Source organism: Argiope bruennichi, chromosome 2 (assembly GCF_947563725.1).
Source record: "Argiope bruennichi chromosome 2, qqArgBrue1.1, whole genome shotgun sequence".
NCBI classification, from domain to species: domain Eukaryota; kingdom Metazoa; phylum Arthropoda; class Arachnida; order Araneae; family Araneidae; genus Argiope; species Argiope bruennichi.
In genome coordinates this window covers 109,440,522-109,453,935 of record NC_079152.1, presented here as the reverse complement: position 1 = coordinate 109,453,935, position 13,414 = coordinate 109,440,522, and the positions used below count along the sequence as shown (strand labels likewise).

At 30.3% G+C, this 13,414-nt stretch overlaps 1 protein-coding gene across 1 annotated transcript; it reads right to left on the bottom strand.

Annotated features, from left to right (window-relative positions):
* Positions 1 to 8,331: 8,331 nt before the first annotated feature.
* On the bottom strand, positions 8,332 to 10,738 carry LOC129962279 (uncharacterized protein K02A2.6-like). The gene is made up of 5 exons (XM_056076026.1): positions 10,570 to 10,738; positions 10,242 to 10,529; positions 10,020 to 10,172; positions 8,616 to 9,827; positions 8,332 to 8,543 (listed from the first exon to the last, which is right to left on the bottom strand). Exons 1-5 carry the CDS (start codon positions 10,736 to 10,738, stop codon positions 8,332 to 8,334), a joined length of 2,034 nt encoding a protein of 677 aa, XP_055932001.1.
* Positions 10,739 to 13,414: the final 2,676 nt, after the last annotated feature.

The following is a 13,414-nucleotide window of genomic DNA, read 5'->3' as shown; positions in this document are numbered from 1 at the left end:
GTTCGTTAAAAATGTTTTAAAGTGGAGATAAAATATAAACGATCAAAGATTCTGAACTAAAATTGAATAGTTACTGAATATGATTTCACATTGATTTCATATCCTCTATACTATCAGTTCCCTATTGAAATAATTAAGTTATTGAAAAAATTTTAAGAGTTGATTAAGAGCAAACAATAAAATCTTTTGTCTTTGCTTTAAGACAATATGAAAAAACTCCATTCTTTCTTAGTTTTACTTAGTATTACTTCGAGTAAAATTTGTAAATTTTGTCCTGTAAGGAACATGAAATATAGTCTTTAAAATACTTGTATGATTATGTTATAAATAAATGGAATAAGTACGCGAAAAGTGAAACATATTTTACACAATTTATAGAGAAAAAAATATTATAAAATTTTTATTTAAATGAATTGAAAGTATTTTTTTAAAAAATTATGACTATTATTTCTTATTTCTGCTTTATATTTAGATTTCTAGAAGATAGAAACTCAAATGTATCGCTTGATGTTGAGTGGTATTTTATAGATCTTTTCACAGTTATTTACTTTCTAAGCTATTCTTAAAAAACAAATAGAGAAAAATATTTTCTTCACACATTATTGATTCTATACATATGATGACATGTAATAATTTTTCGTTTCTAGAAACGTCTACTAAACTAACGAAAGCAATTAAATTAAATAAATTGGCGAATAACAGAAAAAAATAAAATTTCTTTTCTTTAAACTTTATTACTTTTATTACTATACAATTAATCTTCGAATACTGAATTGAAGATATTTCTTAAAAAATAGTATCTGACTGCATTTACGACTAAAAATTTTGTTTCCATCTCGACTTCTTACATGAGAGAAATAATTATTCATCTTTAAGTATTGCATTTTCTGGATACTTTTAAAAAGAAAGCTAGAAAGGTTATAAAAAGTATGAAGTATGTAATCTTAGTTTAATCAAAAATATATAATTTAGGACACTATATAATCTTTAAAAAATATGCCTCGGAGCTATCCAATTTTCTTTGCAATCTGACTGATGAAATACTATACAGTTATTTTTCACAAATTCTTATTTAAACTTTATGTCTGAAATCCGAAAAAAGAAAATCAGTAAAATATTGTTCAACAAAGAATAATCATTCATAACATTTCTTCTTTTCTTCCAAATGCCTGAAGAAGTTTACATTCAAAAGATTGAAAATTATAATCATATTTCTTTAACTGACTTTTTTACTTGAATCACAATATTTAAACATATGATTATATTTATTACTTTAAACGTTTTTTTCCTATATATCCCAAAATGCTGTTTAATTATTTGATATAAATATAAACATGTATACATATCATTGATTGATAAGAATTATTTATAAAATCATAGTTCAGTAGTTCATCTTTCTACCCTGGAAAGAAAGTTCAAAGTGCGAACTCTATTAAAGCTAATACTTTAAAGTAAACATTTATAAATCTACTGTTCATTCTGGGATTCGAAAATCCTCTGCGCTTTTGCACATGCGTCAGGACACGTACATTTCACTCAGAAAGGGGTGGAAGGAAAGTGGAAAGGAGGAGAGTTTTACATTTAGGGCGAATTCCGATTATTCACCGAATTAGGAGGCATAATGACAGCAATGGTTGACCATTCTTTACCGAGGTGCTGAAAAGTGCTAGTGTCACAATCTTGAATGAAATTAGCAAAACATTCATCTCATTTCACGGTTTACTTTCTATGGCGATTCAAAGCTGGCTTGATTACTAAAATCCGCAAAGACACTTTTCTTGGCAAAAACATGCTGCTTTTGCTGACGATTAATGTTTAAAGTCGTCAACAATATGAGCTCTATGTGGCCTCGCAATATCATCTATAAAAAGGCATACCAAGTCAGAAACATTTAAGGGAAAACCTAACACAGGTTTTAAGGATCTCATCCTTATAGCGCTATTATGCAGTCTTATATTGCGACACATCGGGATATATATCCTTATTAAAAACTTATAGCAGTATATATTTTCCATACAAGTATTACTCCGGAATCAAAATGATCAATTTCCTGTTCATAAGTGGATTCTGAGAAGGAGGGATGGTAACAAGTTTCAGGTATTTTCTATAAGATTCATTGATAATCCCTTCTTGGGTTAAATATTGACTTCCAACAAAATGCTTATTTTTTCGTGCGGCCAAGAGTGATATATTCAGCTCCACAATTAAAGGGTTGTTCTGTAGGTTGCTCTAAGGGGAGATACTGATTGACGCACATAAACGTCCTCTCTTCTAGACATCTATACACTCTTCTACTGAAAATTCTTTTCCCAGATACAGAAAAACGTTTATGAGAAAGTCATTATCATTGCCCACCTGATGGCAAACATCGATCCTCTGTAGATGCTGTCTCTCTTGGCCGGCCTTGGCTGGGCGTCGTAGTGGTAGTACTACTTGGAATTGGGCCCCAAGAAACCATTGAACCACTTTCCCATAAGACTGCAAGTTTCAAGCTCTTCATCTCATTGAATCATCTAAATAATTATGAGAACTCATACTCACTGCAATCATTCAAACTTATGAATTTTCCACCCAATATTCCCAACATTGGAGTAAAAAAATCCAAAAAATAGTCAAATTTCATGCTCTGCTTCAAAACTTACTTTAAACGTTTATTCAAAACATCATCCTAAAACTGTTTTGCTCATTTTTCAAAAATATATGTAACACAAATATAAGCAACTTTATTAGTGGCGGTTTTGAATTATTGTGAAAGACATAATTTCTATCTTAATATTGACTTTTAATATTTTACTGAAAATGATTTACCTCGACCTTTAAACATACCTGCGTCATTAAAGTATGTACATGTAATAAATCCTCTTTCATAAATTCAAATTCATATTCATAAAATAAATTTTCAAACAAATGACATTCATAATACATCTTTACCATTAAAATATGCTGTTTCTTGTTTTCACGTGTTTCAAATGATCTAATTTCTGTAACTTGAAATGACTAACGTGAAATCCCAGAGTAATTTAAAAATCCGGATTTTAGAGTAAATGTTTATTTATCTAGATTTAAAGAAAATTCTCTTTTGGAGATTTGTGTCTTCTGAATTTGTTCACACAATCAATTCTTCAAGTCTTTAGAATTTAGAATTGTTTTCGAATATTATTGTGGATATTTGTCATGGTGTAACAAAAGAAAAATGTTAAAGCCGGTAAATCCCTTGCTTAAGTATAGAAAATAAAAAGGCGACAATGCTTTAAAGACACTTTTCTCTTGTTTAATTGCCAAAAAAATACTGCATATATATTTGTTTGAAAATTGTAATAAAAGATATTGGAAATTGTTTTCCACAATTAAAGCCAATATATCATACATCTTTTTTATGCATTGAAATTTTTTTCTACAAATTTTGTTTTTATATATTCAATTTATAATTACAAATTTTGCTTTTATAATTACAAATTTAATTTTTATATTTGCAATTCTTATTTATAAGTTTTGATAGAAAACGACTACAAGAAGATTCTATGTTCAAAAAAAAAAAAGTACCTTTTATGTCAAGCTACCAAATTTATTTCGACTGATTACTTTTGGCCGCATGCGTGTCATAAGGAAATGACACACTGTCATTTTCATCACTGACAGTGTCCGAAATTTTTTCAACCCATTTATCACTGACAGCCTTGTTTTGATTGAGCGCCGGAAACTTCAGAGCCATTAAAAAGATGCTTTATTCTAGAATTCGTGTCGATATCTAGAAAAAAAGCTAAACATTTCCTAAGAATTGGAACTGCCCATTCAACAGATTTGATGGATCACGAAATGCTTTACTTTCAGTGAGATAGTTTAACCGTAAGCGTTCGAATAAGGAAAGACTTAAGAGCTTAAGTATTTATTATTTTGGTAGAGGAGTTGAACATTTGAGAGCTTTTTCGGGTCGATGCTTTTAAAATTATATGATTAATTAGGAATTGCATTGGAAATATTGTTCGGAGATTTATTGAACTGACATTATTTAATGTATTAATTTACAAATCAGTGATTAATTTTCCCTCATTTAATTATAAATTTAGATTAAACTAAATTAATGTTTCTTGTTTTCGTATTTAATTAAAAATGTTCGGAAGAAATTATTAATTTTCTAAATATATCAATTAATAATTAATATATAATTCTAACATCAAATTGTGAAATAATTAAGTGAATGTAGAGTTATTATTAAAAACAATACATGCATAAAGCATAATCCATAAAATTGCTTTAAAAACAATAAAGTTTTTTAAACAATAATTCCTTCATATAATATTACAAATTATAATACTTTCGCTTCACGTATAGAGAATATCGTTTAGTTAATTCTCGCAAATGAAGGAAAGAAATATTTTTATTTTATCAAAAGTCCAAGACTGCCTTTACCCTTATTATTTTTTTCATTTTTGTAGCGTTCAAGATTTTTAGGGAGAAAATTAATAAAATACACTTTAAAATCAGTAACAAATTTTCACTCACTTCACTAGAAAAATGCATTTTGTATATAATAAAATAAATTAATATGTTTCTTTTATTCTTTTGTTGGTTAACAATGTTTATAAAAATTTTAATTTTCTAAAATCAACTATTTTAATATAATATTATGAAATAATTAAAAAGTGATTATAAAGTTGTTTCACAAACAATACATTCATACAGCATAAAGCTGTTTTAAAAACAATAAAGCAAGAATTTCCTGTATGTAATTTTAAAAAATAACATTTTGGCTTCACGTCTAGAGAATATTATTAAAAAATACTCGCAAATATTTTTATTTTATCAAAAGTAAAAGGCTGCCTTTTCCTTTGTTATTTTTTTTTTACATCTTTGAAGTGTTAAAGAGTTTTAAGGGGAAAAAACTTTTTTTATCACTTTTAAATCAGTGATAAATTTTCACTCACTTAAATAGAAAATTGTATTTTGTATGTTATAAACTAAATTGATATATTTCTTGTTTTCGTTTGTTAGTTAGAAATGATTGAAAAAATTGTTAATTTTTAAACTAAAACTTTATGATTTTTAATATCAAATTCTGAAATAATTAAAAAGTGATTATAAGGTTATTTTAAAAACGACGAATGACTAATATCTTCTATATAATTTTAAAAAGTCGAATATTTTGGCTTTACATTTAGGGAATACTCGTAAATGAAGGGGAAAAAAACTATTTTATCAAAAGTCCAAAACTTCCATTTGTTTTATTATGTTTTTTACATCCTATGAAGTGTTAAATATTTTTAAGGAGAAAGTGAATAAAATACACTTTTAAATCAACGATAAATTTTCGCTTACTTAAGTAGAAAAATGCATTTTCTATATTATAAACTAAATTTATATGAATAATATATATATATATATATATATATATATATATATATATATATATATATATATATATACAGGGTGTCCCAAAAAAATGTATGCACATTTTAGCAGCTGATAACTAAGTTATTTCTTCTTTCTTTACAAACTGAACCCATTGAACCGAGTGATGGCAGACAGACTTGAATTTGAAGAAAGGAAATTTATTCTAAAATGCTACTTTAAGTATGAAAATGCAGTAGAAGTGAAAAGACAATTTAAGAGGGAGTTTAACAAAGAACCACCTACACGAGTTACCATCACTCGAATTAGAGATAAGTTTCAAGCTGAGGGAACTGTTCAGGACGTCCATAAACCTGCAACAGTTGTTCAATTGAGGGCAGCCATTGAACATGAATGTACGAATATCCCAAGGGAATTGTTCCATCATGTGTGCTATTCTATCGCTTCGCGTTGTCAGCAGTGTCTGGAGCAGAACAGACATCAGTTTGAGAACATGCGATAACGAGACAATAGAATGATATTTGTAGAATCTTTTACATGTTGAAAATTATTCGAATTATAATAAACCCCAAATTTACAATTATTTAAAGTGTGTATACATATTTTTTGTGACACCATGTATATATATATATACATAACTGATGAAAAACTGATGGTTTTCAAAATAGAACTCTATGAATTTTAATATCAAATTGAAAATAATTAAAAAAGAATTTTAATGTTGTTTCAAAAGCAACGAATGACGAATATCCTCTACATAATTAAAAATATATAATATTTTGACTTCAAATTTATAAAATATCGTTTACAGAATACTCGCAAATGAAGCAGAAATATATTTTTATTTTATCAATTATCTAAGGTTGACTTTTACTTTATTATTTTTTACACCTTTTGAGGTATGTTATGTATCTGGCAACAGCCAGATTAGAGAAAGGAACTGTTATGTATCTGGCAACAGCCAGATTATAAAAGAACCTTCCAGGCTGTGTGACGCGCGCCTGCTTTCTTACCTTTTTGTGTTCCGTAGTTCTTAGTTTTGTACTTGTTCGGTGTAGTTGTTGTTATGCTCGTTCGTACCTGTGCATCTTAATACTAATAAATGTTCTTTGCGTGTATGTAAAACGAATCGTATCGTCTCTCGGTCTACCTAGCATACATGACAAAAGAGTTGGCGACGAGGATAGGATCTTCGAACATTAGTTTTGAATCTTATGATGCGTCTGTGGAAGACTGGTCCAGTTATGTGGAACGTTTAGAATCTTACTTCGTTGTTAATGGGATCGAAGATAAAATGAAAGTCCCTGCTATTTTAAGCCTTATGGGAGCTACAACGTATAAATTGTTAAAGAATCTGGCCACTCCGAACATTCCTTCTGAATTGACTTATCAAGATATCGTAAAATTACTTTCGGAACATTTGAATCCTAAACCACTGGAGATGACAGAAAGGTTTCGTTTCTACAAGAGAATGCAATTTGAAGGTGAGTCCATTGCAAATTATTGTGCCGAATTACAAAAACTGTCGATACACTGTAACTTTGGGAACAATTTAAGTACGATGCTTCGTGATAAATTGGTGATGGGTCTCAAAAACGAAAATATACAGAAAAAGCTGTTAGCACAGGATAAGTTAACATACGAAAAAGCTAAGAGCATTGCATTCGCAATGGAATCTGCTCAGAGAGATGTGTGTGAAATTCAGAATCAAATGGTATCGATAAAAAAATTACATAGTTCGCAAGATAAAACTATCAAAAAAGATTTTTCTAAATTTAAAAAATCTGAACCTACAAAGAAGTTTGATAAATCTCGGAAATGTTACAGATGTGATAGTACTCAACATTTAGCTCACGAATGTAAGCACAAGAACACTCAGTGTAGGAATTGCTTAAAGAACGGGCATTTGACAAAAGTCTGCCGCTCAAAACGTAACGAAACAGTTAAACAAATAGAATCTTGTTCTGAAACTGTACCAGTTAATAGCGTTAAATCACCACGACATGCAAGGGATAAGATTTTATTAGAAATTTTTGTTGAAGGGAATAAGTGTTTATTTGAACTAGATACTGGAGCTGCAATTAGTTGTATGAATGTGAATGAATTTAAGAAACTTTGTCCGGATGTAGCCATTAAGCCTACCAAATTATTGCTTAGGAATTTCGATAATTCTATGATAACATCAGCTGGCCAAGCAGTGGTGCAAATTCAATACAAAGATCAAATTAATACAGAAACTATTTATTTGGTACATGCAAAAGTAAAAGCAGTTTTTGGTCGTGAATGGTTGAGAAATTTCCAATTAGACTGGAGTTCAATTAAAGCAGTTCGGGTTGGAAATTGTAATTCTCGAACCAATAAATTAAATATCTTGCTTCAAAAGTATGAGAAAATTTTTTCTCCGGGTATCGGGAAACTGGGAAAGTTTTGTTGCCGTCTTCAAATGAAACCTAATTACAAACCGGTATTTTTTAAACCTCGACCAGTACCATTTGCTTTAAAAGAAAGAATAGAAGCTGAACTTAAGAGGTTAGTTGCAGAAGACATCATTGAGCCGGTGACATATAGTGAGTGGGCTACACCAATTGTTCCTGTTATCAAGCAGAATGGGAACCTACGAATCTGTGGTGATTATAAGGTGACTATCAGCCCATCATACCTTCAAATGTTAGTTGATGAGCGGGACCAACTCTTTTGTCATGTATGCTAGGTAGACTGAGAGACGATACGATTCGTTTTACATACACGCAAAGAACATTTATTAGTATTAAGATGCACAGGTACTAACGAGCATAACAACAACTACACCGAACAAGTACAAAACTAAGAACTACGGAACACAAAAAGGTAAGAAAGCAGGCGCGCGTCACACAGCCTGGAAGGTTCTTTTATAATCTGGCTGTTGCCAGATACATAACAGTTCCTTTCTCTAATCTGGCTGTTGCCAGATACATAACAGTTCCTCCCCGACAAAATATAGAGTCACAGGACGAGTCTCTCTGGAGGTCTCCTGATTCGGTTTGAGCGTCGGAGTGGCACATCAGTTTTCGGCTTTCCGGAAGCGTCTGGTACAGGGCCAGGTGGCATATCATCACTTGGAGTGGCAGATACAGGTACATCCTTAGGTTCAGGGACAACTTCAGGTACAGATGCAGGCGGTTCCGATTCAGCAACATCATCGGATACTGGCTCATCTGGAAAATTCAATTATTTATCGTAAATTGGAATTTCAGTAGCAGCTTGGGATAATTCAATCGACTTCCCACATTTCCTTATTTGATCTACGTGTCTCTTCCAAATTTCATTTCCAACTTGTATGCTATAACTCAAAGTTCCATCTCGGTTTATAATTGTTCCAATTTTCCATTTGTTAGGTCCGGAATAATTTCTTACGGCTACTTTCTCCCCTTCCTGAAACTCACGCAAGATAGATTCTGTGTCCAGTCTCGAACTCTGTTTCTGAACAACTTTGTCTCTCAAATTTGGTTTAAAAAGATCAAGCCTAGTGCGAATACATCTCTTCAAAAACAAGGCACTCGGAGTTTCTTCCGTGAGGGAATGTGGAGTTATTCTATACTGTAATAAAAATCTTTGTAATTTCACATTTAGATCTCCAGAATCACCTCTACTCGATTTCAACGAAGCTTTGAACAACTGCACTATTCTTTCTGCCTGTCCGTTCGAAGCAGGATGGTAAGGTGCTGAAGTTATATGTTTAATATTATTCAGTTTCAAAAAATGTCTAAATTCGTAACTAGTAAAACTTGTGCCGTTATCACTAACCAAAGTTAAGGGAATTCCATAATGAGCAAAAAGAATACGAAGATGATGAATTGTAAAACTAGCTGTAATATTTTTCATCGGAATGACTTCTATCCACTTCGAATATGCATCAGAGACTACAAAAAACATTTTCCCCATAAAAGGACCAGCGTAGTCAACGTGTATCCTTTGCCAAGGTCCATTTGGCCATTCCCATGGATGTCGATTTATCCTTGCTGGTTCGTTCCTCGTTGCGATACAAGCTGAACAGTTCTGAACAAAATTGGCTATACTGGCATCAATACCTTGCCAATAGCAGTAGCTTCTAGCTAAGGCCTTCATTTTGACAATTCCAGGATGTCCAACATGAAGTTCTTCCAAAACTTGATTCTCGTACTTTTCAGGAATGCATACTCTATGACCATACATTATGCAACCATTTTGCAATGAAAATTCAGATTCTCTACCTTTAAAAGGCACAGGTAATTCAGTTCCAGATTTTAAACCTTCATATAGTTCGAACAATTTCCTATCAGTTTTAGTAGCTCTAGCTATGTCAGTTGCTGTAACAGGCATTAATTCAACTTGCGAAATATTTGTCACGTCTGCTTCAGTCAAGTACTCACAGTCCTTGTCAACTGCTAGTGGTAACCGTGAAAGTGCATCGGCATTGCCATGATTCTTTGTGTTTCGATACTTGATTGTATAACTGAATGCTTGGAGAAAAAGTGCATAATGAACCATTCGTGTTGCTGATAGACATGGTAAACTACGATTAGGTGCGAAAATTGATACTAGGGGTTTATGATCGGTTACGAGATCAAAATGTCGACCAAATAAATATTGCTAAAATCTCTTTACTCCCCATACGATACTCAATGCTTTCTTGTCTATCTGCGAATAATTACGTTCCGTTTTAGTCAATGACCTTGATGCAAACATGGCTGGTTTTTCCGAACCATCTGGCATAATGTGACTTAAAACTGCTCCTATTCCAACTGGTGATGCATCAGTTTGTAATACAAGAGGTAACTTAGGATCATAATGGCATAAAATTCGGTCTGAAGCAATTTCTTGTTTCAATGCCTTGAAAGCTTTTTAACATTCTGCAGTCCACAAAAATTTAGTACCTTTCTGCAGTAAATTATTGAAAGGAGCGACACGAGTAGATAAGTTGGGAATAAATTTTCCGTAGTAATTAACTAAACCCAAAAAACTCTTCAAATCAGATACAGTTTTTGGAACTGGTACCTTCGTAATTGCATCGATTTTTTCTTGTGTTTTGTGGAGGCCGAATTTATCAATTGTATGACCACAATAATTCACAGATTTCTTAAAAAAATCACTTTTCCGCTTATTTACTCTGAGACCATATTCTTCTAGTCTCTGTAGTACTAATTCTAACCTTTCAAAATGCTCTTGATCATTTCTCCCCGTTACGTCTAATATACGATATACGTCTACCCGTAATATCGTCTAAAAATACGTGTACCCCCGCGATGCCTGATAAAACTTGTTCAATGGCTCTCTGCCACACTGCCGGAGCTAAGGCTATACCATAATTCATTCTCTTGTAACGGAACAAACCCTTGTGATTATTGATCGTCAATAGATGTCGGTCGAACATCTGAACATGCGATAACGAGACAATAGAATGATATTTGTAGAATCTTTTACATGTTGAAAATTATTCGAATTATAATAAACCCCAAATTTACAATTATTTAAAGTGTGTATACATATTTTTTGTGACACCATGTATATATATATATATATATATATATATATATATATATATATATATATATACATAACTGATGAAAAACTGATGGTTTTCAAAATAGAACTCTATGAATTTTAATATCAAATTGAAAATAATTAAAAAAGAATTTTAATGTTGTTTCAAAAGCAACGAATGGCGAATATCCTCTACATAATTAAAAATATATAATATTTTGACTTCAAATTTAGAAAATATCGTTTACAGAATACTCGCAAATGAAGCAGAAATATATTTTTATTTTATCAATTATCTAAGGTTGACTTTTACTTTATTATTTTTTACACCTTTTGAGGTATAAAGATTTTATGGAGAAAGTGAATAAAGTATACACTTTTAAATCCATTTTATTCCAGTAGTATTTTAAAGGAGTATTTAATCACATTTATATCACAATTTTTCCTGGAAGTTTCTATAAAAATACCAAAATAATTTGACAGCAGGCAATAATTGGAAGATTATGGCAGAATTTTTTTGAACAAGTAATAAAATTAATTAGGTTATTTTGATTAATTAAAATGTACTTTCTTTTCTCCTGGAGATATTACTCATCAGAACTGTGATTCAAAAATAAAACAAGAAGGTCCTTGGTTAATTAATTCTGAATATGAAAGGTAAATTGATAAAACATTTTTATGGCCTTTTCATTAAGGATTGTACAATGCTTTTTTTTCTTTGTTTCACCATTAATGAAAATTATTTTCTGACGATTTTTTTTTTCGATATGCGTTCTATAATCAAAAGAGTTAAAAGTTCATAGAATTAGTCTTGGATTTTAAAATTGGCAAGAAAACAATTGAGAAAAGAAAAATTGGAAAAACTTTACTTTAAAATGTAAAACTTATCAAAATGTTTAAATGAAAAAAAAGATATTTGTTTTACGTATTAAATTCCTTTTCATATATGATTATATGATTTGGCATTATTACCAATAAGTCTATATTCTTCACTTTCTAGTATACAAAGCGAAATTATTAAAATTGGCAAAAGATCCAACAAGTTATTTTAATGTAAATAAATTTTAAACTACAGCCTGTATGTGACACAGAAAATTGTTTACATTATGTAGGTCAAATATATATACTTTCATCAAGCTTCATGCAAATCAGCCAGCGGTGAAATTGATAACTCATAAGTGAACATTGTGACTCATACAGGCAGACAGCAAGATATCTGAATTTAAACGTTTGATTTTGCCGGTAATATATTTTGAAGCTAATCATTCTAATGTTGCAAGCAATATTTCAAAATTCATATCAATTAATTTCAATTTATAAAGAATATAAGTACACTAGAAAGTTGTAATGAAAATATTCTTGTTAACTTAATCAGAGACTCAAAGTTAAATATTGCCAAAGGGGTTGCCATATTCTGATTTGATTCATTAATCTTGTTTTGAGTATCTGGGGAGTCACATCTAAAGCTTGATTCAGTCTAGTAGATGATACGGTAGACGTTAATCAGCTGTCGCATCAAAAGATCTTGTTACTGTGGGTGTTACAGAAGTATGGAATTTGACCTCAAGTATTGCCGTTTGGAAGCAGTTAAGAATTATGAAGTTATTTTCAAAAATGGTTGTCATTTCATTCAACGTGACTCTTAATTTAAAAAAAAAATTAAATTGTTAGTATTTCATCTTATTTCCATTTACAACTTTTTATCATTATTTATACATTTTGCACTCTAGTGGTAAATATGATGCTTTTTTTCTTAGATTATATAGCAATCAGCTTTTAAAAGCAAACATGGGAAGTATAAATTTGCTTAATTCTTTGGCAGAAAAAAATTAAATATGGTTATACACAGTTTACCATATCTGCCTAAAATCTAATTATTTCATCTTTGAGATTATCGTAGAATCTTCAATAAATTAAGCATTTATTTTGAAAATTCTTTACAATTGAGACTTTTTTGTTCATCTTTCTTTGTTCATCTTAATTGATGACAATCTTAAGACATCATTTTAATTTTATGTAATGTTACGTCGCAAAACGAAATCTTGTATTATTTCAAATTATCACATCGCATATAAATCAAACGTGTCTTGCATTGTAGAAAAATATCAATTATTGAATATAAGTTCAATGCAACATCACTAATGATTATGACAATTGGTATAAACAATATCTAATTCTGTCTAATGGATGAATTTATAAACATACTGATTATTTGTATAAAACCTTATTTTATGATTTTTAGATACTAAGTAATTGATTTCTATCAAAAATAAATTTATATCTAATATCTTGACTCTTGTTCATAAATATAACAATGTCAAAGTTTAAAAATGGTGTTCAAATATATATTTAACTATACGTGTCTAAATTAACAAAGCGTAGTACATACAAGTGTAATTTCAAAAAGAATTACTGTCGCTGATCTTTACAGTTATTTATTCTCTAGTTCTGTGTAGTCTTCTTCAAACCAGACTTTTTATAAACTGGTTTAAAAATTTTATTGTAATATCTTTTACCTTTCTTACATCTCAATAGTTTGTGAAAAAAATATTTGCTGATCAAACAA

Bases quoted from the DNA above. Each gene is read 5' to 3' on its own strand.
- LOC129962279 (XM_056076026.1), bottom strand. From the start codon at position 10,738: ATGTTCGACCGACATCTATTGACGATCAATAATCACAAGGGTTTGTTC. The intron at 10,530-10,569 runs GTATATCGTATA...GAAATGATCAAG, and splicing joins AGACGATATTACGGGTAGAC to AGCATTTTGAAAGGTTAGAA. The intron at 9,828-10,019 runs GTAATTATTCGC...TTTTTCTCCAAG, and splicing joins GTCATTGACTAAAACGGAAC to CATTCAGTTATACAATCAAG.